This window comes from Urocitellus parryii, chromosome 2 (assembly GCF_045843805.1).
Source record: "Urocitellus parryii isolate mUroPar1 chromosome 2, mUroPar1.hap1, whole genome shotgun sequence".
Classification (NCBI taxonomy): Eukaryota; Metazoa; Chordata; class Mammalia; order Rodentia; family Sciuridae; genus Urocitellus; species Urocitellus parryii.
The window spans coordinates 170,908,198-170,935,983 of NC_135532.1; the positions used below are offsets into that span (position 1 = coordinate 170,908,198).

The 27,786-nt window shown below is 38.7% G+C and overlaps 1 protein-coding gene across 1 annotated transcript in view; it reads right to left on the minus strand.

Annotated features, from left to right (window-relative positions):
- Positions 1–27,355, minus strand: part of Hacd2 (3-hydroxyacyl-CoA dehydratase 2) — a 93,184-nt gene extending 65,829 nt beyond the window's left edge. Inside the window, exons 1-3 of the mRNA XM_026394393.2 lie at positions 27,173–27,355; positions 24,003–24,120; positions 7,260–7,278 (exon numbers count right to left, since the gene is read on the minus strand). Coding sequence (XP_026250178.1) covers positions 7,260–7,278; positions 24,003–24,120; positions 27,173–27,327 — 292 coding nt within the window. The 5' untranslated portion in view covers positions 27,328–27,355. The remainder of the gene's footprint in view (positions 1–7,259; positions 7,279–24,002; positions 24,121–27,172) is intronic.
- Positions 27,356–27,786: the final 431 nt, after the last annotated feature.

Sequence of the window (27,786 nt, forward strand, 5' to 3'; positions counted from 1 at the left end):
GTGACTTCCACTTTCAACCAAGAGGGGACAGAGATGAATTCTAGGCAATTATCTAGGAACCACCCCATATCTCATCTTGGAGACAGAGAAAAAAGAGTAACTCTTTCAATACAAATATCACTGCATAAAGAAACCGTAGCTACTGTTTGCAGACTTGTAAAAAACATATCATAGGGTGGGTTCGGGTGCTTCTGGGTTTTTTTGTTTGTTTGTTTTTAATTCTCATTTTGTAAAGAAAAAATTCTGAGTAAACATGAAGCACTACAAATCTTAAGTTGAGGGCTGCAACCCCTGCATTTTAAAAACCCTGTTCCTGCATTATGAATGCAGAACAAACAATCTACTCTGAAAAATTGTGGCCAGGGACTCATTTAGAAGGACAAAGAGCTCCTAGGGGCCTAGAAGGAATTTGGGTCACGTGGCACGTGACCTTGGAAGGGATTTTTGGATGCCTGCTGGCCTCTTTTCTCTTCCTGGCTGCCATAAATGGTGAACAGAGCTCTTACCACTTACTACCCACAATGGAGTATGCTGTCACAGGCCCAAAGCAACAGGGCCAAGTGACAATGGTCCAAAACCTCTGAAGCTATGCATCAAAATAAACCTTTCTTTCTTATGAAATGACTTATCTCAGATATACTGTCACAGCCACAGAAAGTTGACTAACATACCAAGTCCAACTGAGATCTATTCTTTACATTACTTTAGATGCAAACAAAAACATTTCAAGATTCTAAATAAGTTTCTAAAAGACTATGTTGTTGTAGTACAAACTTAGAACCACAGGAAAATAAACTATCATTATAAAAATAAACTTATGAGTTAAAAAAAAAAGAAGCTCTGCCTCTAGGCTAATGTTGGAAACAATCTATTTATTATTATTATCATTCATTCTTTTAAGGGACTGAAAACATTCTAGAACAAGTTTTAGAGATCTACAAGAACTTGGTTAAGATCATTATCCAGTGCTCAACAAGCTCCTACTAGAAGCATAAGTGAAGGGTTTGAAGCAGGGGTGTGGTGTGTTCAGAACTATCCTTTGACTAAAGTCTATAGGATGGTGTGAAACAAGAACTTGGAGCCACAAGGCAATAAATTTAACTCTTGGCTGTAGGGCTTATTGGTCTGTGAAGTTTTTCTTTTCCCTTATTTTTTAATTGATGAATTAATAAATACACATCTACAGTATACATTTTTTTTAATTTTTATTGGTTGTTCACAACATTACAAAGCTCTTGACATATCATATTTCATACATTAGATTGAAGTGGGTTATGAACTCCCAATTTTACCCCAAATGCAGATTGCAGAATCACGTCGGTTACACATCCACAATTTTACATAATGCCCAATTAGTAATTGTTGTATTCTGCTACCTTTCCTATCCCCTACTATCCCCCCTCCCCTCCCCTCCCATCTTCTCTCTCTACCCCATCTACTGTAATTCATTTATCTCCTTGTTTATTTTCCCATTCCCCTCTCAACCTCTTATATGTAATTTTGTATAGCAATGAGGGTCTCCCTTCATTTCCATACAATTTCCCTTTTCTCTCCCTTTCCCTCCCATCTCATGTCTCTGTTTAATGTTAATCTTTTCTTCCTGCTCTTCCTCCCTCTCTGTTCATAGTTGCTCTCATTATATCAAAGAAGACATTTGGTATTTGTTTTTTAGGGATTGACTAGCTTCACTAAGCATAATCTGTTCTAGTGCCATCCATTTCCCTGCAAATTCTATGATTTTGTCATTTTTTATTGCTGCATAGCACTCCATTGTGTATAGATGCCACATTTTTTTTATCCATTCATCTATTGAAGGGCATCTGGGTTGGTTCCACAGTCTAGCTATTGTGAATTGTGCTGCTATGAACATCGATGTGGCAGCATCCCTGTAGCATGCTCTTTTAAGGTCTTCAGGGAATAGACCCAGAAGGGCAATAGCAGGGTCAAATGGTGGTTCCATTCCCAGCTTTCCCAGGAATCTCCAAACTGCTTTCCAAATTGGCCGCACCAATTTGCAGTCCCACCAGCAATGTACAAGAGTACCCTTTTCTCCACATCCTTGCCAGCACTTGTTGTTGTTTGACTTCATAGTGGCTGCCAATCTTACTGGAGTGAGATGGTATCTTAGGGTGGTTTTGATTTGCATTTCTCTGACTGCTAGAGATGGTGAGCATTTTTTCATGTACTTGTTGATTGATTGTATATCCTCCTCTGAGAAGTGTCTGTTCAGGTCCTTGGCCCATTTGTTGATTGGGTTATTTGTTATCTTATTGTCTAATTTTTTGAGTTCTTTGTATACTCTGGATATTAGGGCTCTATCTGAAGTGTGAGGAGTAAAAATTTGTTCCCAGGATGTAGGCTCCCTATTTACCTCTCTTATTGTTTCTCTTGCTGAGAAAAAACTTTTCAGTTTAAGTAAGTCCCATTTGTTGATTCTTGTTGTTAACTCTTGTGCTATGGGTGTCCTATTAAGGAATTTGGAGCCTGACCCCACAATATGTAGATCGGAGCCAACTTTTTCTTCTATCAGACGCAGAGTCTCTGATTTGATATCAAGCTCCTTGATCCATTTTGAGTTAACTTTTGTGCATGGCGAGAGAAAGGGATTCAGTTTCATTTTGTTGCATATGGATTTCCAGTTTTCCCAACACCATTTGTTGAATATGCTATCCTTCCTCCATTGCATGCTTTTAGCCCCTTTATCAAATATAAGATAGTTGTAACTTTGTGGATTAGTCTCTGTGTCCTCTATTCTATACCATTGGTCCACCCGCCTGTTTTGGTACCAGTACCATGCTGTTTTTGTCACTATTGCTCTGTAATATAGTTTGAAATCTGGTATCGCTATACCGCCTGATTCAAACTTCCTGCTTAGAATTGCTTTTGCTATTCTGGGTCTTTTATTTTTCCATATGAACTTCAGGATTGCTTTATCTATTTCTACAAGAAATGCCGTTGGGATTTTGATTGGCATTGCATTAAACCTATAGAGAACTTTTGGTAATATGGCCATTTTGATAATGTTAGTTCTGCCTATCCATGAACAGGGTATATTTTTCCATCTTCTAAGATCTTCTTCTACTTCTCTCTTTAGGGTTCTGTAGTTTTCATTGTATAAATCTTTCACCTCTTTTGTTAGGTTGATTCCCAAGTATTTTATTTTTTTGGAGGATATTGTGAATGGAGTGTTTTTCCTCATTTCCGTTTCAGAAGTTTTGTCGCTGATATACAGAAATGCCTTTGATTTATGCGTGTTGATTTTATATCCTGCCACTTTGCTGAATTCATTTATTAGTTCTAGTAGTTTCTTTGTAGACCCTTTTGGGTTTTCTAAGTATAGAATCATGTCATCTGCAAATAGTGATAATTTAAGTTCTTCTTTTCCTATTTTTATGCCTTTAATTTCTTTCGTCTGTCTAATTGCTCTGGCCAGTATTTCGAGAACTATATTGAACAGAAGTGGTGATAGAGGGCATCCCTGTCTTGTTCCAGATTTTAGAGGGAATGCCTTTAACTTTTGTCCATTCAGAATGATGCTAGCCTGAGGCTTAGCATAGATAGCTTTTACAATGTCAAGGTAAGTTCCTGTTATCCCTAGTTTTTCTAATGTTTTGAACATAAAGGGATGCTGTACTTTGTCGAATGCTTTCTCTGCATCTATCGAGATGATCATATGGTTCTTATCTTTAAGTCTATTGATGTGGTGAATAACATTTATTGATTTCCGTATATTGAACCATCCTTGCATCCCAACAGTATACATTTTAAAATATGTATATACTGTAGAATGGCTAAATCAAGCTTACTAATATATGCATGACTTCACCTATTTATGGTGAGAACAGAGATAATGAAACCTTGGCCTTGCAAACCATTAAATGGGAAGTAAATGATAAATGTAAGGCACTGGGACACAGTAAACACTCAACAATGGTGGCTCATAATCAATATATAAGCCTAGAAGTTCAGGAAGACCCATATGAGAGTCTGGACGAGATATACTGAAGTATTGAGTAAGGAGGAAAACCCAAGACAATCAGAAAAATATTAATGGAATAGAACTGAAAACAGCTAATGTAGGTGTGTGGGTGCACCATGGTGAGCTCCAGGTTTACACAGGTGACTGAATGGCTGTGGCTATAGCTGGTGGTGCCCCTGACAAAGAGAAGACAGGTAGCAGAGCAAGTTAGGGAGTCTGGGTCATGCTGAGAAGGAGGTGCCTGTGTGCACATAGTAGTGGGTATTCAGGAGATCAAGGGTTGAGTTTGGGGACAGGGGACAGTGTGGTTGGGAGTGAGAACAGGGAAGAGATCACCCGCAGCAGGTGTGCTCACTCAGAAGAGCAATGAGCCAGAAAAGAACTCAGGAAACACTCATGACCAAGGGGCAAGGTGAGAAAGAGAGGCACCCAAGGAAGACAGAATCACAGAGGATGAGAACAACCAGCAGGGCTTGGTGCTAAGGAAGCTAAAGGAGCAGGAACTCATGAAGGGGAATCTTTAATGGGGCTCAGTGTAGCTGAGAAGTCCAGCAAGTTCCAAATGTGCCCTTGGAATTTGGCAGAAACTGTTGCTGATTTTAAGCCAGAGAGTAATATTCATCAGACCAGAGGGATAAATTCTCAACCACGGGGGTAAGGTATAAATGGCAGTAAGAAAGCAGAAAGAGTACCATAAATCTGGTAAAAGGGACAGAGACGAATCAGTAGTAGGAAGAGCAAGATGTTGGTTCAAAGGCCAGGTTAAACATTTAAGATGGAGCAATGTGAGCAATCTGTGCACTGAGAAGGAAAAGACAGATGGCAAAGGGGAAAGATGAGACCCACTGACAAACAAAATCTTTGAGAAAAGGATAAGGGTTCCGCAACTATCTCCCACAAGTCAGATGCCACATGGGTCCCTGAGGATGCATGGATAAATTGTACAGAATTGGCCTCCAGCAGCTTACAGTCTGATGGGGGAGGCAAAACTGTCAACAAACTGGCAAGAGCCAATTTGCCTCTTGCACCATGAGAGGAACACAAAAACGTACAATCTATGAGGAACAGACCCTTGCCAGACATTATATTTGCCAGTGCCTTGATCTTGGAATTCTCCAGAACTGTGAAAAATAAATATTGCTTATAAGTCACCTTATTTATAGAAAAGTGCTCCTCAGCTTATGATGGGGTTATGGCCCAATGAACCAAACATAAGATGAAAATATCAGAAATTAAAAATACATTTAATACACCTAACCCACTGCACATCATAGCTTAGCAACACAGTGCACTGCAGAGTATAGGTTGTTTCCTTGGGGTTGCACAGCTGACTGGGAACTGTGGCTCACTATCACTGCCTAGCATGGCATGACTATTGTACTACATATCACTAGCCCTGGGAAAAGATCAAAATTCAAAATAGAGTTTCTACCAAACTCATTTCACTTTTGCACCATCAAAATAGTGAAATATATATATGGTATATGTAATAAATATATATAAATTGAACCATTATAAATGGGGGTTTGTCTGTACTTTGTTATGGCAGTTCATAAAGGCTAAAATACTCAGAAAATATGTGACAAGGAGCTTTGTACAGAAGCAGCTGAAGGTTAAGAGAGTTGGGGAGCATGGAGTACAGGGTTCAGTCATGTGGAGGCGGCCTGAAGTGGTTCCAGAACTCTCTTTGGCCAAATATATCTCCCAATCCGCTAGCTTATGCTTAAAATTTATTTAATACTTAAGAAGGGGTACAATTTCTCATCTAAAAATTGCAGATAAAGGACTAAAAAAGAAACATATGTAAGACTATACACAAGCTAAAACCCATGTGCCATAAAATAAAATCATCCAGGCAGGCTTTGGAGACAAACTTGGCTCCAACAGGATACAACTTACTAGCTGTGGAACCTAGGCAGGTCACTTAACTTTTGGAAAAACAGAACATGTGACAGATGAGCCCCAAATGCCTTTCAAAATCTATTCTTCAAGGGTTATAAAGCACTATTTCTTAACATTTGGGGGACCATAAACTCTTCTGAGACTCTAACAAAAGCTATAAAATCTCCCCCAGCCCCAAATAGACAGACACATGCATACAAAAATTCTCCATATCCTTCAAGGTGTCCCTGAACTCCAGGCACAGACCCTGGGTAAGTGGGAAAGAGCAGAAGTGCAACTCTTTATAATGGTGATATCCTAATAATCCTGGGGCCAGGTATCACAGAGACCTCTGCCACACCCACAGTGTACAGCCTGCTGTCTCCAACTGCATGTCTTTCTCAACTATGAGTCTCCTCACCTCTGAATACTGAGTGCCAAGCCCAATGCCCTGAATATAGTAGAAGCCCACTTCAGTTGTGAGTTCAACTGGTCAGGGCCATAACAGTTTAAATCTGTAGTTCTCAAGTTTTCAGACTTTTGGAATTTGCAAATGAGTATCAACTTTCAAACCCTCCTCTGACAGACAACCTGGAATGGATGGCAACTACCAAGGGCTTGCTCTGTGTGATCTGTTAACTTCCCCAAACTGATTTTTTTAAAAATATTTATATTTTTAAGTTGTAGTTGAACACAACACCTTTATTTCACTTGTTTATTTTTGTATGTAGTGCTGAGGATCAAACCCAAGGTCTCGCATGTGCGAGGCGAGTACTCTATCGCTGAGTCACAACCCCAGCACCCCCAAATTGATTTTTAATTAGACAGGTCTAGCTACCATACACTAGAAGTTATGCTACCAGTTCAAGGGCAAAATGTGACAATTCTCCCCTCCCAACAAAAAGAAAAAGGAAAACATACTGGATTTGCTTTTAGCAGAAACCCCTTTGGTTTGTTCTGCAAACCCCTTATACTCTTATATATATATGATATTCATTTGGGAAGGAGGCAATTATGTGCAGCACTCCCATTTTAAGAATAAGGAGAAAATGTGTCATTAAGTGATTGCAGAGGGCTTTTCAACACAGCCCAGCATCAGGACCCAAGCCACATTTTTATAAACATGCAAGTGCTTCTCCATTACCCTTATACCAAGAAAATGGAAGACAACTCTTTTAGATTGACAGAAAGATCAAGAGTGTTCAGTGATAACGTTCAAATAATACTTATGATTTTAGAAAGCAGAAGCCATTCTAAGTTGAGCAATTTTATATATCATGATTAAATTATTTCCTTTTTGCAGTATTCAATAAGAATCAAATATTCAAAAAGAATCATCTATCACTTTTTAAAAAGACACAAATGACTGTATATAGTAGGGGAAAATTTCCTTACTTACCTATAGCACAATGTAAAATCTAGAGGGGGGAAAAAGGAGGAAAAAGAGAATTAGTAAAAAAAAAAAAAATTAATACTATAGTTCTATTTCATATAAACTGTTCTTTCAGTAAGAGACATGCCTTCCAGCAATACTGAAAAATATTGAAAAATATTGAAATATTGAAAAACAAATATTTCATTGTTAAACTTTACTATAGACTATTTAACAAAATGTAAATTCTTACTCCGTTTTTTTGGTTATTCACTTTTACTTTGTTTATCTTTGGGAGATAACATCCTAAGAAAGATTTCATCTTCCCTCCATAGTTCATCAGATGTCAAGGACCTTTTCTAATACATAAATTTACAACAGCAATTACAGCAAACCTTCTCCCATGTTCCATACTCTGCCGAACAGAACCGTCTCAGACTGTGGAACACACAGTATGAAGGGCCTTTGTGGGTTCCTCTTGCCTCTCAGGCCCTTCAGTGCAGACACATTTATTCTATAAAGCTCCATCCTCAGTCCCCTTCCTGCCTCATTCAATTATCTCACTGCAGAGGTGTTTCCTGGTCCAACTTAGCCTTGGGCCTTCGAGCTCCAAGTCCATATTCCAAACTGCCTTGGACATCACCAATAGCAGCTCAAACCTGACCAGACTCAATGAAAAGCACATCTTTTTCTTCCTAAATTTCTGCTATACCTTGTGATCACCTGCCTCCCAGTCTTTTGGGTTCACCTTCCCCTCACCCACAAGCCCAACTGGTTTCCAAGCCCTGCTGATCCACCTGGAGCCTGTCTGCCCTGTTTTTACTACCAGTGCCTTGAGTGAGATTGCTGCCTACACTCTTATCTCAATGGCAACGGCCAAGCAGTTTCTTCTAAATTCCCTTTCAACTCATCCTTTATTTAGTATTGTTTCAGCACTGGTGACAGTGGTTTTAAAAAAAAAAAATTAAGTAATCTGAAGCCATCTACAAGATTGATTTAATAACTACAAAATTTATAGATGATAAGACCTAACAGTAATTGTTGTACCTTTTAGAATTTTGATAGAATTTCTCTAGCAGTCACTGAACTGTTTGATCCTAACAATAACCCTGGAAGATAGGCAGGATAGCTATCTCTACTTGCAGATGAGAAAACCAGGCTCAGAAAAGCCGAATAACCTGTTCAAGGCAGTAGATGACGGCCAAGATTAAAAACCTAGGTTTTTTTTCCCCCCTACTCTACAGCCTTTTCTATAATATTATTTCATTGTACACTAGTTATGTGACATATAGAGGGTAGAATCTGACAACATTCTAATCTAAAGCATGCCTGATGAGACTCTGTGCTCATAAACTATAATTTCACTAAGGTTTTGTTTTGTTTTTTGGTGGGGTGGAGAGAGCTTGGGTTAAAAAAAAAAAAATCAAGCTGTGCCAGGCACTGTGGCACCACCCGCCTGCTATTCCAGCAGCTTGGGAGGCCAAGGCAGAAGGATCTCAGGTTCAAAGCCAGCCTCAGCAACAGTGAGGCACTAAGCAACTCAGTGAGAACCCTACCTCTACATAAAATACAAATTAGGGCTAGGGATGTGGCTCAGTGATTGAGTGCCCCTGACTTCAAACCCCAGTACTCATCCCCCCGCCGAAAAATCAAGCTGCAAAAATTTCTTGGTAATGGACAATAGAAGGATCATCATGTTGCAAATCATATAATTTTTTTTTCAAAAGAAGACACTGCTAAGAACCTCAAATGCGTAAATATTAACAAAACAAGCTGAACCTCCTACTGCAAAGTTGAGGAAAGTAAATGATAACCTAGATTAAAATAAGGGATGAAGACTTAAATGAAGAGCATCCTTCAAGACAAGAAGACAGTGCCTATTCCATTCTGTAGGAAAGGACTGATGGCTATCATGTTTTCTTTGCATGATAGAACAGTAGGTCTTAGCCCTATCACAATGAATCTCCCTCTTTTAATCACAGTATCTTATAAATAATGCCTTCTTTATCAACCTGAAGTGAAATTCATAGATGATAACCTACCTACACAAAAAGATTTTTTAAAAAACATCCTGACAAAAAGAAACAAAAAGAAAGTAATTTAATTTTTTAAATACGTATTTTAATATATAAATGTTTGGGGATATAAAGACATAATTAAGCAGGCAGAGTACATAACCAACTTATTATAAATAAGTTTGGATTTAAAAATAAAATTATTGGAAACAACTTTGGACAAGTACATGAAAATAGAAGAGCAGACATACAGACTAGCAGTAGGAAAAAAAATAGTATTAAGTAATAATGGAAATGCACTAAAGTAGAGAACTGAAGAAGTACATTATCTCAAATGAGCTATGATTTATGTATTTATGTTTGTATGTATTTATTGCAGGGCTGGGATTGAACCTAGGATCTCACACTGTTAGGGAAGTGCTCTACACTGAACTACATCCCTTGTTCAATCTTAACTTATAAAGTGTGGTATTAAAATAATCTCCTGGGTTATGTCATGGGGTGGGATACAAAGAAAGTGTCACAGAAAATCTGTCCTGTTAAGAAATCCTGTTGAGGGCTGGGGATGTGGCTCAAGTGGTAGCGCGCTCGCCTGGCATGCGTACGGCCGGGGTTCGATCCTTAGCACCACATACAAAGATGTTGTGTCCACCAAAAACTGAGAAATAAATATTGAAATTCTCTCTCTCTCTCTTTAAGAAAAAAAAAAAAAAGAAATCCTGTTGAGATATCCAACCAATATCTAGTCTATAAAAAGACCTTGGACACTTTATTCTCTAAATGGTGCAAAGAAGGAAGGAATAGAAGATGGATTAGAAGAAAAGAAAACCCATGATGCGGGGGCTGGGGTTGTGGCTCAGCGGTAGAGTGCCCGCTTAGCATGTGCAAGGTCCTGGGTTCGATCCTCAGCACCACATAAAAAAATAAATAAATAAAGGTATTGTGTCTAAAAAATAAATATTAAAAAAAAAAAAAAACATGATGCAAGAGGCAGCAAAGCAGTGCAAAACTGACAGGGGCTACTTCTAGGATAAAATGAAAAACTACAACTAACCCCAAATAAAATTTTTTTTTCACAACCATGACTTCTTATCACAAACAGAGGCAATAATATGTAATATTATTAGTCTATATTAAAGAAAACCAATGAGATCTCTGCATTACAAGTATCTCCACTAATTTAATAAGTGAAGTCTGAACAGAAATCTCAAATCTCATATTATAAATTTTCAAACAGACTCATAGCTTTTGATTTAATACTAAATCACATGAAATCTTTTTCAACTAAATATGCAAGTTAGAAATAGTATAATACTTTCAGAACAGAATGTGCAGATTGAATAAATTATTTTGAGACAATATCTTTATCTCACTTAAGCTTTTCTCTTCATATCAACAATGGCAATAGACAGAGTTCTAAAAATGATCCCACAAAATTATTGTTCCTTGCTTAACACCAATCTAGGCACTACAGTGTAGGGATTTTGCAAATGTAATTAAGAGTCTCAAGCCCACTGATTTTAAGGTACGGAGATTATGTGGGTGGACCTGACCCAACCAGGCAAGCCCTTTAAAATCAGTTTTCTCTGGCTGGTGGTAGAAAATGAAATCAAATATTGTCAAAGAACAAGCAAGATTCAATACACCATCACTGGCTTTGGGGATGGAAGGGGCTTTGTACAAGGACTGGAGAGCAGCTCCTAGGAGCAGGGAGTGACCTCCAGCAAACAGCCAGCATGGAAATGCAGGCTTCAGACCTTTGACTAAAAGGAAATGGATTCTGCCAACAACCTGAATGAGCCTACAAGCAGATTCTTTCTCTGGACACTCCATATAAGAAACCAGCTGGCCTGGCAGACTCCTTCCTTGATTTCAGTTTTGTGAAATCCTGAGCAAAGAACTCGCTGAACCCAGTTTCTGACTTAAAGAACTGCATGTTAATATGAGTGTTGTTTAACCTGCTAAGTGTGTGGGGTTTTATTATATAGCAATGAGAAACTAAGACTATGATCTTCCTCTAACTTCATAAGCTTTCGTTTAATATCTCACGAAGATTTTTCAATATCTATATGTACTACAAAATTATGTATTTGTTGAGGTGCTAGCCTGGGGAGATGCACAGAAGGTAAGGAGGGGCTGCAGAACAAACATTAATTGAGTTGGGCTACTTTATACATTGTAGAATATTCAGCCAGTACAATCCCCAGTCACTGTGGTAACCAAAGTACCCTCACAACTTTCCAAAATGCACTCCAAGGCACTGCTCTTTTTATTTGGAAATATATTTTTTGAAAAAAATTTCTAAGATTTGAACTAAAATTATTTTCATAAGTTATCAATGACTCTCCTTTCCTCTTTCCTCCCTCCCTCCATGTTGTGGCCCTGGGGATTGCAACTATGCAACTGCTCTGTCACTGAGCTATTTTGTAACCTGGTTTCACTAACTTACCAAGGCTGACCTCAAACTTGTGATCCTCTTGCTTTAGCCTCCTCAGTAGCTGGGATTATAGGCATGTCCATCTGTACTTTGCTGAATTTTATTTTTAATCTAAGGTGAACACTAATAACAAAGCCACCCCCCTCCTGACCCACCCCCCCCAAAAGTTTGGCAAGTCTCAAGAGGAATAGTAGCCCAAGAAGCTTTGAAGACCTCAAATGTAGTTCATGGATTTAAATGTGATGGGCTACAGTGATTCTCCATTTGTCTCTCAATTCAAAATTCAGCCAGGTGTGGTGATGCATGCCTGTAATTCCAACAGCTCAGGAGGCAACAGAAGGATTGTAAGTTCAAAGCCAGCCTCAACAACTTGGTGAGATTCTAAGCAACTTGGCAAGACCCCGTCTCAAAATAAAAAATAATAAGAGCTGGGGATGTGGCTCAGTGGTTAAGCACCCTGGACTCAATCTCTGACACAAACAACAATAATAATAATAATAAGCCCAAATGTCAATTCATATATTTATAATAGCTTCACAGTCTTTATAATAATGGAATGACACAGATTCCGGAGAACCTTATCTAACAAAACTTTATTCTGGTGTCAAAATCAGAAGGCTTGGGCTGGGGATGTGGCTCAGAGGTGGAGCATTCACCTAGCATGCGTGATGCATTGGGTTCGATCCCAGCACCAAGTAAATATAAAATAAATATAGCTAAAAAATAAATATTAAAAAAAATCAGAATTCTTAGTTTGACTTTAAACAGAGTGACCTGGAAGGTCTGGAACAGAGTACTGTAATTTAGCTGAGCACAAGATTATGAATTATCGATCCTCTACCATAAAGCATCTCTTTTTTAGGTAATTTTAGATAATCTGTCTTCTTTTAAAAACAAAAACTATCAGAATGTTTTTATGAAAAACAAGTTTTAGCAGGATGCAATGGCTCACACCTGTAATCCCAGCAGCTCGAGAGGCTGAGGCAAGAGGATCTCAAGTTCAAAGCCAGCCTCAGCAACTTAGAGAGGCCCTAAGTAACTCAGTGAGACCCTGTCTCTAAAAAAAAAAAAAACAAACAAACAAAAAAAAAATGGCTGAGGGGGCTGGAGTTGTGGCTCAGTGGTAGAGCGCTTGCCTAGCATGTGCAAGGGCCTGGGTTCGATCCTCAGCACCACATAAAAATAAAAAATAAAGATATTGTGTCCACCTAAAACTAAAAAATAAATATTTTTAAAAAAATAAAATAAAGGAATTATGTCCAACTACAACAACAAAAAAATTTAAATTAAAAAAAATACAAAATAAAAGGCTGAGGAAGCTATCTCACTTCTCAGTTTATACCCAAAGGACTTAAAAATAGCATACTACAGGGATGCAGCCACATCAATGTTTACAGCAGCACAATTCACAATAGCTAAATTGTGGAACCAACCTAGATGCCCTTCAGTAGATGAAGAGATAAAGAAAATGTGGTATATATACACAAAGGAATATTACTCAGCATTAAAAGAATAAAATCATAGCATTTGCAGGTAAATGGATGGAGTTGGAGAATATAATGCTAAGAGAAGTTAGCCAATCCCAAAAACCAAATGTCAAATGTTTTCTCTGATAAAAGGATGCTGATATATAATGAGGATGAGGAGCATGGGAGGAATAGATAAACTTTAGATAGAGCAAAGGGAAGGGAAGGGAGGAGCATTGGGGTAAGAAAGATGGTGGAATGAGGTGAACATCATTACCCTAAGACATGTATGAAGACACAAATGGTGTGACTCTACTTTGTAAACAATCAGAGACATGAAAAAATGTGTTCTATATGTGTGATATGAATTGAATTGCATTCTGCTGTCATATATAACAAATGAGAATTTAAAAAAAAGGTTTGGGGATGTGGTTCAGTGGTAAGTGGCCCTGGGTTCAATCCCTGGTATCAAAAAAAAAAAAAACAAAAAAAACCCCAAAAAACAAAAATCAAAATTTCTGGAAGGAAAACATCCGACTAGCCCAGTTTGGGTCTGTATGCACCCATGGATCAGCCAGCTGGGGCCTGAAAGGCAGAGTCAGGGAGCAGACATGTAGGTGCTACAGGTCTATCCTCGAACACCGGAGAATTTCCAGAGAGGACAAAAAACACTGAGCTAGGCAACTCCACAAGACGTATCAACAACATTCATTTTTACCATACAGGGGTAATAACTAATGTGAGTTATGATTACCAATATTGAATTCATTTTGGAAATTATTGTACTATATGAATATCTGATTCCATTTTTGCTTAAAACTTACCTATGTAACATGTAGTCTTGAGGGAGAGATAGCAAAATGTTAACAGTGGTTGTTTAGTCAGTGAGCTCTTAACCTATATGCATTTTCTTCTCCTATATTTATCTGGGTTTTTCCTACATTGAATATATGATACTTCTTGTTACCAGGAAATACCTTTCCCCTCTCTTCTGGTGTCTATGAGGAGGGATTTCTACCAAATATTATTGGTCTCTCTCTCCATCCTTTAGCTTCTTTACCTTGGGAAAGGAATGATGACTCATCTCAGTGGTAAATTAGAGAAGAACAAATGAGGAAGAACAAATTCAGCTCCACCCCACAAACTCCCTAAGGAACCACAAGTTCTCAGGGTGCTACCCTGGCTGCTGCCTTGGATGAAATGGGTGGTGGGTCTTCTGGATTTCAGTTAGCAAGCCCATTTGGCTCACACTTAAAGCATGTCCTCCAGCTTAGACTTCAACACTAATAAAAGTGATTTTTAGGATCCTTTTGCATCTCCCTTGAGTTGTTTTTCAGTGTTCAGGACATAAACAAGAAAAAACTATTTATTGAGCTCCCTGAGAGATTCCAAATATATTTTCAAAATCCTTCATCTTTCATTTCTTTTTAAAGGAAGTAATAGGTGAAATCTTTCTCAGTATTGATATTTTGTTATTTAATTTCACCTTTCTAGCTATAGTCATAATTTACAAATCCATTATTGGCTTAATTTTCTCATTCTAATAGTGAAATGTTGAAATGTCACAGAATTTAAGACTGGGAAAAAACATAATTCAGTTTAATCCAGTGTGTTCACTACACATAATAAACTGAGGTCCAGAGAGGTTAAGACCAAGGTCACAAGGATGAACAATGGTAAACCAAGCCTCAGTACCCAAATTTCTTGCTACCAGTGTTTTTTATATATAGTGTGACATCTCTTAAGTACAATTCTTTTATTGCTTTTACAGCATTTCTGCCAGTTTTTCTACATATTTTGTTTCTCTGTTCAGATAATCATTTACTTCTCAGTTGATTCTACCAACATGAGTCTCCCCATCTTCCTGCTACCTGACAAACAGAACTTGAGAGTTTCTCTGGTTTTCTCTAAAATCAGCTTTATCTTATGCTGGGACTGGGCAGTCCTGCTTTTCTTGATGTTGGTCATGACAGGCTGAATTGTCTCTCCATATATTTAAGCCAGTCTAGTCTCTTATAAGCAACAGATTATTAAATTTTGTTTTAAACCAGTCACCACCAATACACTTTATTTTGATAAAGTATATTAGAAACAATGAATTTGTGCTCTACTGTATCATCCTATAGGTTTATGCTACTACTCTTGCAATTCTCTTTTTAATAGTATTATATAGCAGATATGAAACACTACTTGTTAAATCAAAAGATGAGCTATCCTTTTTAAAAAACCATTTTAATCTTGTTTTCTTTATTTATAACCTTGTTTTCCATTTTATTATCTGTAATATTTTATTATTTTAATATTTTATTTTAAATATATGATACCATATTTTAAATATATTCTTCCGTAGAAGGAGGTACTAGAAACTGTTCGATGTTTCATACTTTTTACCAATACCTTCAATTTTTTCCTACTGATTTTCCTAATCTGAAAAAAAATGTACATATTTTAATTATTTTCATTATTTTTTTACTTACAAATTAAGAAGTTTAAAAATTATGGAGCAATATAAAAATTGCAATTATGTTTGTCTTCTGTGGCTTACCCTCCTTCCCACTTCCTTCTATCCTGACAAAATCTGACATTACCTAATGAAATTCCATATGGATACCATGAAACCTTTATTATAGTCTAAAACTATATTGTCCATTGCATTAGCCACTAGCCATATGAGTCTATTTAAATCTAAAAGAAAATAAAATTTATTTTATTTTATATTTCAAAGGCTCAATAACCACATGTGACTATGGGTACTGTATTGGCACAGATTTGGAACACTACCATTATAGGAAGCTCCATTAAACGATGCTAGTCTTATGACTTAATTTACCTTTTTATATCATAGTGAAATACACTCTGTTAAAGTTCTGAAGGGTTCCATTACTTTTGTAGGTGTTTGCAACATCTCCATTTTTAGGAAACTGCATGGTTATCCAGGAACCTAAGGCTTTCTCCTAACTCCACAAGGATTTTTTTTTTTCTCCTTCTAAGAAGATCTAAGTCTAAGGTTCCAAGTGGCTTTTATGATTACATTTCTAAATCTTCTCTTTTCTCCTAGAATTTTTTTTTTAAATGGTTATAGGGATTGAACCCAGAGACCCCCTACCACTGAGCTACATTCCCAGACCTCCTTTTAATTTTGAGTCAGGATCTTGCTAAATTGTCAAGGCTAACCTCCAACCTGTCATTCTCCTGCCTCAGCTGGGATTACAGGTACATGCCACCACACCCAGCTTGGACACTGTTATTTTTGTTTTGAGAACTTCACTAATAGGTGCCCAGAAAGGGAAAGAATTTTTTACAAAGAGCTCCTCTGTAGGAGGAACTCCTCTATATACTCTCAATGGCACACTGAGATGGCCTTTTAGTTCAAAAAAGTTTTCTATGATCTTTCTCCCTAATTATAATTTATAAGTTATTCATTCTAACCATTCCTACTTCTGGTATCTTTACTTTTTGAAAGCTTGAACACTCAAGCTGTTCTGAAGACACGCTGGTTCTACTGCATTATTATTTCTTGAGTTTCACTTCTTTTTCATATGCTTCATTTTCTTCTTGTTCTGATATTCATGCACTCATTACTTAGTCCACCAATATGTAGCATCTCAGTTATGCCTGGCACCCCAAATTTTGTAGTGTTCTTTTTATATTTCAGATAGTGAATTCAGAAAATTTCCCAATGGCTTCTGCTCTAATCTACTTTATCTGAGACTATCTATGACAGGGAACCCCTGCCTTTCCTGAATCTTTAGGTTTACCTATTTCTGTGCACTGTGACCTCTTTCCTGCAGCCAGTGATATTTTTAGTTCTTCTTTTTTTAAAAAAATTTCAGCACACACTTTTCTACAGTCATTAGCTCTCTCTCACCTCTTTGAACACCATATCAATTTGCTTCTATTTGCTTGAGTTGTCAAGCAATGAAGCTTGTGTGGGTGGGCTCCTGTTTCCTACAGGCTCCCTCTTCCCTTCTAATGTTGTGACACTTATTAATTACACCCAAGTTTATTTTTCCCCTCCGGTTCTCACTCCCCCACCCCAGCAGTACTGGGAACTGAAGTTACTTTGAGCTATATCCCCAGCCTTCTAACACTGTTTTGTTTGTGATATCAGGAATTGAACCCAGGGGTACTCTACCACCAAGCTACACCCCAAGCCCTTTTCCTTTTTTCTTTTGAGAAAGGGTCTCACTAAGCTGCTAGGGTCTCGATACACTGCTAAGGCCAGCCTCAAACTTGCAATCCTCCTGCCTCAGCTTCCTGATCATTAGGATTATAGGTGTGTGCCACCACACTCAGGCTTACTTTAGTTTTGAAGCTGATTTTTCTGGGATCTATTGACCTAGTTTGTGTCAGATATCTCCACTATGATTTGCTTTGCTAGCTTTTCAGAGATCTATTTTCTCAAAAGGAATCTTCAGAATAAAGGTAATTTAACAAGTGCCTGTAGCTTATGTTTCAGAAGTTCCTTCTTTTTAATATTTATTTTTTAGTTATAGGCAGACACAATACCTTTATTTTATTTTTATGTGGTGCTGAGGATCATGCGTGCTAGGTGAGCGCTCTACCCCTGAGCCACAACCCAGCCCCAGAAGTTCCTTCTTAATATGTAACTGTAAGAAGGACATCAGCATGTTTCTACAAGGAAGAAAAATATTAGAGACAGTCATGTCCCCAGACCATTTCACAGAAGCAAACTTGACTTGTGATGTGCTTGAAGCACCGTACCATATTTTAACACCTCAGAACCTAATTACCTAATAGCTCCATGGGGGAAAAAAAACCATCCAGAGTTTGAACCACAGAGACAGAAAAACTCTGAGAGATAGATGGGAGACCTTTTCTTCTTAAGGACACTTCAAGTACTTAAGATTTTGTTCCATTTTAGAGAAATATCTAGAATCAATTTCCTATTTCACTAAGGATTTGAAAAGAATGGGCTATAAAGCACGAAGACTGACCAGAATGCAGCAGGATGGGGCTGAGAAGCGGTAGTGCAGCTTGAAGACCTGACAAATGCTGATTCTCCCTCATTACCCTCCAGAGCCAGTTCAGATAAGCACTAGGAAAAGACCAGAAATTAGACTGGGGTGTTTTTTTCTTTTTTGTATATAAGGAAATAGAAGAATCTGGAAGGGAATGAAAAGGAAAGGGAGTTCCAGTGGTCCTTTACACATTCCCAGAAGGATAAAGGTAGTAAATGATGCTCACAGGTTAAAGTGGCCTATATCAGTCTCAACAGGTAAAATCCTTGAAGTACAACCTTAACCCATATGAATCCTCACTGTTAACCACATAGGCATAGCCAATCATGAGTGTTTGAAAGTGTCTTTGCTATAATTACAGTCTTATGCTAACCAAAGACATTGAGAAATGAAAATTTACTCAAAAATCATTTAAACTGCCATAATGTGGCATCAACCTACTAATTTTTAATCTCTACTCAGCAAATCTAGAAAGATAGTCTATCTTATCAATCATTAACATGGATCCAAAAAAAAGAGGTAAAAAAACCCCAAACTTATTCATAGCTCATTATGGATGAATACCATTTGTTTTATTTATTTTGGCAGTACTGGGGATTGAACCCAGAGGAGTGCTACCACTGAGCTATATTGCCAGACATTTTTATTTTTTATTTTGAAACAGGGTCTTGCTAAATTTCCCAGGCTGGCCCCAAACTTGCAATCCTCAGCCTCCTGGGTCACTGGGACTACAGGTGTGCATCACCATGCCCACTTGGATAAATATCATTTTTTAAAAAAAACTGAGATATAATTTATATACTACAAAATTCACCCTTTTAAAGTGTACAATTTAATGGGTTTTAGTATGTTCACAAGGTTATGTGGCCATCACCTCTATTTATTCCAAGAACATTTTCATCACCTTAAAAAGAAATTCCATGTGTGCCCATTAGTAGTCACTCCCCACTCTTTCCTCCCCATAACCCCTGGCAATCACTATCTACTTTCTGTCTCTATGGAGTTGTCTATTCTGGATATTTCATATAAATGGAATCATATAGTTAGGGGCTTTTTTGTGCATCTGCCTTCTTCTACATAGCCATGTTCTTAAGTTTCAGCTATCATAAAAATTCAAGGGAGAAAAATAAAGTAGAGGAAAGGAACCAGGGGGAGGGAGGAGGGGAAGGGAAAGGGGAAATACTGGGGAATGATAATGACCAAATTATATCATGTACATGTACAAATATGTAACAATGAATCCCACTCCATTATGTTGTAATGCACCAATAAAAAATGATGGACAGCTGGACCCAGTGGCACACATCTGTAATCTGAGAAGCTCAGAAGCCTGAAACAAGATGATTGGTAGTTCAAAGCCAGCTTCAGGGGCTGGGGTTGTGACTTAGCAGTAGAGCGCTGGCCTGGAATGTGCAAGGCCCTGGGTTCGATCCTCAGTACCACATAAAAAAATAAATAAGTGAAATAAAGGTATTGTGTCCAACTACAAATAAAAAAAAATATGTATGTGTGTGTGTGTGTGTGTGTGTGTATGTATAGATAGATACATAGATAGCCAACCTCAGCAATGGTGAGGCGCTAAGCAACTCAGTGAGACCCTGTCTAATTAAATACAAAATTGGGCTAGGGATGTGGCTCTGTGGTTGAGTGCCCCTAAGTTCAATCCCTGGTACACGCCCCCCCAAAAAAAGATGGACAAAAAGAGGTTTATCCAGGTATAACATGTATCAGTAATTAACTCTGTTTTTATGGTATGCATACATTACATTTTGTTTATCTAGGAATGGCATTTTAAAATGTACTTTTGCCGCCTAAGTGATGTACTCCTCAGGATTACTCAAGATCCAAATAAAGACAACACATTATTCACACATTTATCTCTTGGCCCACAATACTGATTATCAACATTTTTATTGAAGTTAACTTATAAATTATATCATAGCTGGGTGTGGTAGCACATGTCCATAATCCTAACTATTTGGGAGGCTGAGGTAGCAGGGTCACTTGAATTCCAGGCCAGACTGGGCAACATAGTGAGACCCTATCTCAAAAACAAACAAACAAAAAATGTATCATTATAATCTTCATTGTTTTGTGCATCTTGTGAGTACTGTGGTAAATACTTCTTGGATTTTCTACCTACCATTCTTTTTCTAAAAACTGCCCCTTCCCTCCAACCCTTCTGTATTGTTATAGTGACCTTGCTCCTGTTTATAGGTGACTGGCCCAGGAATATACACCTGACTTAAGCTGGACCAATTAGCTCCTTAAAGGGAATATAAAATTGGAAGAATGGAAGTAAGATTCTGTTTTCAACTAGCTGCCCCCCTGATTGAAGGAGATACATTCTCAGGAGATCTGGCTGTATTATCTGTCATGTAGACTAAGACACTGAGAAAACTAGTCTTCAGGAAAATAACAGAACAGAAAGAGAGAACAGTAGAGAAAAAAGATAGAGTAAGAATGACTGGGTTCCCTATGGTGATCCAGTCCCCAATTCCAGGTCCTTCCTAAGCCCTGGCTGTATCCCTGCCTTTAGATTCTATGGGATACCCTATGCACTAATAGTAAATCCCTTTTGCTGTTTAAATTAGTTGAGGTTTCTGTCACCTTATTGTCATCCAATAGTCCTAATGTCATTATCCACAGAAAAGATTAAGCTCCCTTTTAACAAGGGCTCAACCTCCACACCACTTATTATCCAAACATACTTAAGTTACTACCCACAGAATAATTTGGAAAACTATTATAAAAAAAATACTCAAGACATTCTTGGATAAGTATGTAGAAAACAATTAAATCTGTGTCCATTTTATTGAAAATCTATATCGCTGTATCACCAATTCAACCTATCTTTGCATCCATTATGCAAAAAATCATTTAATTTCCTCAGAAAGCAAACAAGCTTCTTTTTTGGGAGGCAGGTACTGGGGTCTGAACTCAGGGGCACTCAGCCACTGAGCCACATCCACAGCCCTATTTTGTATTTTATTTACAGTCAGGGTCTCACTTGAGTTGCTTAGCACCTTGCTTTTGCTGAGGCTGGCTTTGAACTCAAGATCTTCCTGCCTCAGCCTCCTGAGCCACTGGGATTAAAGGCATATGCCACCACAACTGGCAAGTAAGTTTCTTTTTATATTATATTACGGCATGCTCATTTGCAATTGCTTAGAGTTATAAGTCTTTTAAAACCAAAATGCTATATTTTCCTAAGAAAATCTGAAGTTTTTTGAGTACAAATAATTATTCTTTCCCTTTTAAAGCCCATTCCCATAGATCATACTAAAATAACATCCAGCATTCAGATATAAATGAATAGCTGAACTTCCTGGATTTACCTTCTCCTCCTATAAACGTGATTTATTATAAACCACTAATAATTCCCCTAAGAATAATTTGTAATTAACCAACATTGCACACAACTAATAATTATATAATGCAGGTCCGAGAGGTGACAAAACTCTCCTTAACTGACTATACAGGAAGTCATCTTAACAAGCCTGCTCTACGGCCCTGTCTGAGGGTTATGCCATTACTCAACAGTACAGTGGTAATTCCCTGCACAGTCCTGGTAGTCTTTACTTCCTAATGTACAGTTTTTTTCCCAAAATCAAATCCAGAATTTGTCACTAAACTGGTTCTTAGTGGGGATAATAGATATAAAACCCAAAATCCAAAATATTGTCTTAAACCACTATTAAAAATTCAATAAGGATGAACACACTAATCCTTCAAAGTCTAAGATTTGGTTCCCAAGTGGACTTTCTATCACACTGTTTAATGTCCCTTCCTTTACTAAAACATACTTAAATCTTTAAAATTATATTTCTAATATTACAAAGTCTTAAAGAGACAGAATCCCCTTCAAATTATTAAAGCAGTCCAGTTGGATATAACCCCCTAATATCAGTGCTGGTGCAGTTTCTAAAGATCTTGACCTCAAATTTCCTTCTCTGAAGCTTGAGGGAACTTTGTTGGCCAAAGCTCTCAGGCAAAATCCTCTATATTTATTATTATCTCTTTTTTTAAAAAAATTTCAAGCCTGTAAGTTTAAAAAAAAATGGCTCACATTAGGATTGCTAGTTTCCTTAGATTCAAACTGCTAGGGGAGCTGAGTGTGGTGGAAGCACAACTGTAATTAATCCAGCAGCTCAGGAGGCTGCAGCAGAGGATCGAAATTTGGTGAGACCCTGTCTCAAAATAAAAATAAAAAGTATTGGGGATGTAGCACTCCTGGGTTCAACCACCAATACTGCAAACAAATAAATAAAACTGTTAGGGCAGAAAACTGTTTAGAAATCTTTTTTAACCTAATTCTTTTCCAAATATGAAAGATGGATAAGAAATAAAAGAGCTGCCCAAATTCACAGAGAAAGTTGGTAAAACCAGCATAGTTAGAGTAAAGGTACTTAGGATCCCCTGCTGGAAACTCACTTCCTCATCCCACCCACCTGAAATGTGTAAGTATGAGGAGTCCTGAAACCCCTCTGCTATCTAGGAGAAAAAAACCCAAAAACTACAGTTTTCAGCTTTTGAAACTGAGGGTGAAAGTGCTTTTGAATCACATCTGATTTCATGGAAGTAAATGATTTTTTTCTTAAGTATCTTTTCATGATTCAGATTCCAAAAACTGCCACTGAGATATAAATGTCATGACGGGCTTGCCCTGGAGGCTAAGGTTAATAAAATTGAGTACTGGATCTTCCCTACAATCAAAAGGTTTTTCACCACAATGAACTATGGCAGTTATTGATTTTGTGTACCCAAAGATGTCCCTAAACCCCCTTTTCCATTAACAAAATCTATAGTCCCTTGGCCAGAAGGCTGGGTATGTGTCCTAAGTCTGACTAATCAAGTATCACACATCACTGGCAAGAGTTTCAGTATGTAAAAGTAAGGCCAACCCAGAATCTTTCTCCAGAACTGTGTGCGACACAGATGCTTTGAAAAATGAACTTCCTCTGTGCTTCCCACCATGTGGAGAAGCTTTCTGAAGTAGAACCTGAGACCAGCATTCACAGAGAAAGAGAGAAACGCAGAAAAAGAGGGTCTGGCAACACCAAATCTTTGATTCTCAGTGTTGAGCTGGCCTTTTATCTCTTAAGTTAACCCTATATCTTTATCAGTTACAGAAATCAGTACATTCCTTTTTTATTTAGAATAGTTTGAACTGGGTTTTTGTCATGGGTAACTCAGAAATTCTGACTTATAGGGCTAGGGTTGTGTCTGGTGGTAAAACACTTGCCTAGCATGTGTGAGACACTGGGTTCGATTCTCACTCAGCACTGCATGTAAATAAATAAAATAAAGGTCCACTGACAACTAAAAATATATAGTAAAAAATTCTGATCTATATGTACAGGAAAGAAGACAAAGATAGAGTATGTAACTTCACTATTTCCATTATACAGCCCCAAAAGCCTGAGTTTGCCAACATTTATATTGCCCTTTATACTAGGAAATCAATAAAATTTTGTTTAAAAAAATTTATTTATCTAGTTTTTAAATTTGGATGCCCTGAGCTAGGCCCTATTCTCTCTCATATCTCTCACTCCTAACACTCTATTCTTCATCATATGGCTCCTGAAAGTATCTGAATTTCCTAATATTTCCCTAAGATATTCTAGAATTTTAAAAAAATTCAGATATAATAAATAAATGTAATAGAAATTAAATATAAAATATATGCCAAGTAACACTAATTAAATGGGATTTTACCTTATCTAAAGCATCAAAAAGACAGTCAAGTATCATTATGCTATGAGACAAAACTTAAACCAAATCTGAGCTATAACTACTTTAATATAATTTAATACTATGTTTTCCACTTTATAACAATCAAAATCAATAACAACAAATCTCAAACCTACCTCCAATAAGGCTCCAGTTTGGAAGAATTTCAAAGGCTTTTCAATTGAATAATAAAGGCTATGGTAGCTCCCCTTAGCCAGGTATGCTCTGACCAAACCAACTGCTATAACCAACCACCTATTAAAAGAAAAAAGTAATGGGGTGGGGTAAGTAGGATTTAAGAAAATAGAAAAACATGGCAATAACAGAACTTGCTTTTAAAGAAAAGAACCAGTGATCCTGGACTTACAAATGTTGTGGTTTGGATCTTAAGTGTCCCCCAAACCCCCTGTGTTAAAAGTTTGATCCTAGGACTGCACTACTGGGAGGTGGTGAAACCTTTAAGAGGTGGGACCTAGAGGGAGGATTTAGGTGTGTGTCCCATGGGATTATGGCCTTTTTAGGACTCTCTGGCTCCCTGGCCATGAGGAGAGCAATTTTGCTCCATTAGGCACTCCCACCATGATATGCTGCCTCACCACAGGCCCAAAGCAATAAGACAAAATGATCGTGGGTTGGAACCTCCAAAACTGAACCAAAATAAACCTTTTATCTTTATAAGCTGATTATCTCAGGGATTGTTATAGATATAGAAAGGTGACAAACACAGTTTAAATACAGTTTTCAAATGACAAGTTGTAATGCACAGAAGTGCTACACACCAATAACATCCCACCACGAATGCCTGCAAAAACACAGTACCACCTCACCCATCTGGAGCTTGAATTTTTGACAAACTTGTCTGTTGAGAATAAGACTAAAATGAAGGAAATAAGTTAATAAATAAATAAATAAATAAATGAAGTAGGTTCCAGAAAGCCTAACACAAGAAGAAAACAACCAGTTCAAGAAGTCCACAGAGTTAAAGAATAACAGGATGGAGAGAAGATGGTTTATATTATTTTTACAAGTTTCTTACTGGAACATTCCCATACCTTAAAGCTTATCATTTTAAAAACTGCAAATGAAATAAGAATAAAAAGGTGTTTCTTTAAAATAAAGTACTTTAGCTAAATTTCCCAAAACCAACTCAAAACTAACTATAGGCTTATTGATTTAAAAAATGCAAAATGGGAATGCTCAGGCATAATACAAGAAATACTACATTTTTGATCCACTCTCCTTCTCAAAAATAAATGTTAGAGCCTGGCACTGCGGTGCACGCACGCCTGTAATCCCAGCGGCTTGGGAGACTGAGGCAGGAGGATCATGATTTCAAAGCCAGCTTCAGCAAAACAAGGTGCTAAGCAACTCAGTGAGACCCTGTCTTTAAATAAAATACAAAAAAAGAAAGGGGGATATGGCTCAATGGCTGAGTGCCCTGGAATTCATCCCCAGTACCGCTCCCCCAAAACAGATGTCAGACCTTGTAATTTTTTAAGTTTTATAATGAAACAAGTGATCTTTATTATTAAGGATTGTCTTCTGGAAGGCATGTACCTAAATTGAACCCAAATGTACAAATTTAACTAGGTCATGGGGTATGTGGTCTATGCTATTTCCACACACTATTATTCAGGAATATCAATTAGGAGTTTATGAAAGAAATACATTCCTTAACAGTTTAACTGGCCCAGTCGGGCAATAATAATTACTGCTCTAATTTATTAGTATTATATTAGAGCCTTACTTTACCCTCACAATCTCAATTTCTTTTCCTTACTTAAGACACTACTCTATTCTTCTACCTCATTCTCTTATGTTCCATCACCCAGGAATAAAGAATCCTTTTTTACCTCCTCAAACGTACCTTAAAATTCTTCTCCAGGGCAATGCTCTTATCTATGAATGCCCTTGCTAGGACAAGAATTTTACTTACACACACATACACAACAGATTCCTGAATGTTCTTTTAAAAATCAACCCATGTGACCACTTATGTGAAAGTAATTAGTTCTTCACTGACCTGTGAATCAAGAGAAAAATGTTCTTTTGACAAGTTCTGATCTCTCCACACCTACCATTTTTAATACTAGCAGAAGCCTATGATCCTCCCAGGAAATATCTTTTCATCAAGAAAGCAAAGTACTTAACTGTAAATATATATTAATATTTGTTTAAATATATATTAGCATGTGCTGGTATCAGCATATGAGACACACACAATTAGATGCCTCCAGGAAAGGGGTCTGAGTGGAAAGGAAAGACAAGGAAGATTTTCATTGTATGCCTCTGTGTATATTTTGAATTCTGAATTCTGCTCATGTATTACCCAATTCTAAAAATAAATTTAGGTCGAATATTCACTATACAGTTCCGTAAACTATTCTGTAAACTTGAAATTTTTCAAAGTAAAGTTTTAAGGATTTTGTTTTTTACAAATGTATAATTTAAAAATTTGTAACAAATGGCCTGATCCTGTAATCCTCCCAACCAAAACCATAGGATCAAAGAACTGCAGGGCTGAAGGAACCCTTAAGATCACCTAACCCAACTCTTTCGTTCTTGAGGATTTTTAGAGGAAAAAAAAATCGAAGGCCTAGAGAATGATGGCAATTCATTCAAAGTCACACGGCTAATGCCAGAACTCGAATTAAAAACCTGTTAAAAGATGGACCTAAAAGAAGGCAACACAGGGGGTCTCTTCTCCCCTTCCTCAGTAACTCTGCCTTCCACTCCCCAGCTTCTTCCCCAGTCCAACCCCAATCCAGTCTAAAAAGTCTAAACTCCCCTAAAGCATACATCTAAAGCTCACGTCGTTGGCCAAAAACTTTGAACGCTTTCCCACTACCTTTCAGATTAAAGCCCAGCCTGCATTTTGAAAAGAGCCGCCGAAATGAATGGTCACTGCCGCCGCGGCTCCCTCCACTCCCCGGGGCTGGAACTGCTCACCGTGCGTGACTGGACGGTGGGCTGTCCTCCGCGCCGCGGGATGGCCGGCCCACCGCCCCCAGACCCGCACCTGTGGCCGGCCCGCTGGTCCCCGAGAGGCCCTCCGGAGCCGGCGCCCGGGCAGCCCTCCGAGCGTCCCCTCGGAGCCCGCGTCTCCCGCGCCCGGGAATTCGGCGCCCCCCACGCAGGCGGAAGCTCGCGGGCAGGGAGCGGGGCCGACGCGATGCCCCGCCGCCCTCCGCGCCCAAGTGCGGGTCCCAGGCACCGGCCCATCGGCTGCACTGCGCGCGCGGGCCGCCGGCCGCAGAGCTCCCCCCCAGCCAGGCTGCCTCTCCGCCTCCACGAGCCCCAGCCTCACCCCGCGGTCATCACCACATTGTAGATGACCAGGTACGCCGTGGCCAGAGGCCCCGGGCCCTTCTTCTTCCGCGTGCCGGCGGCTTCGCCCGCCCCGACCCGGCCACCGCCGGCTCCATTCCCTTTCGTCGCTGCAGTTGCCGCCGCTGCCGCCATGTCAAGTGCCCGCAGCCTGCTCTCTCTGCGCGAGCACCTCGGACCCGACTCGACAGGGCGAGGGGGCGGAGGGAGGGATGAGGGGGGCGGGGCCCAGCGCGGGGCGGAGCCGGGACAGCGCCCACGGGGCTGCCATCTTGGGTAAGGGCAGAGACGCTCCTGGCACTCCCGCCCCTCGGCTCTCCTCAGTCGCACCGCCATCTTGGGTCAGGGAGAGCCCCTCCTCCGCCGCGCTTCTGGTACCCTCCGGCGCCATCTTGGATTAGGTCAGTGTGGCCCTTGGCCACCCTTGGCTGGGACTGCTGGTTCTGCAGGCTGGGTGCTTGGTCGTAACTGGCCATTCATCCTCCTATAACCCCTGCCTCCGTGTTGGATCAAAACGATTATGCTTTCTTCTACTCATGGCTTTTTCCAATCCCCTTATTTTCACCCCTGTACACAGATCCAAGGAGCCTGCTG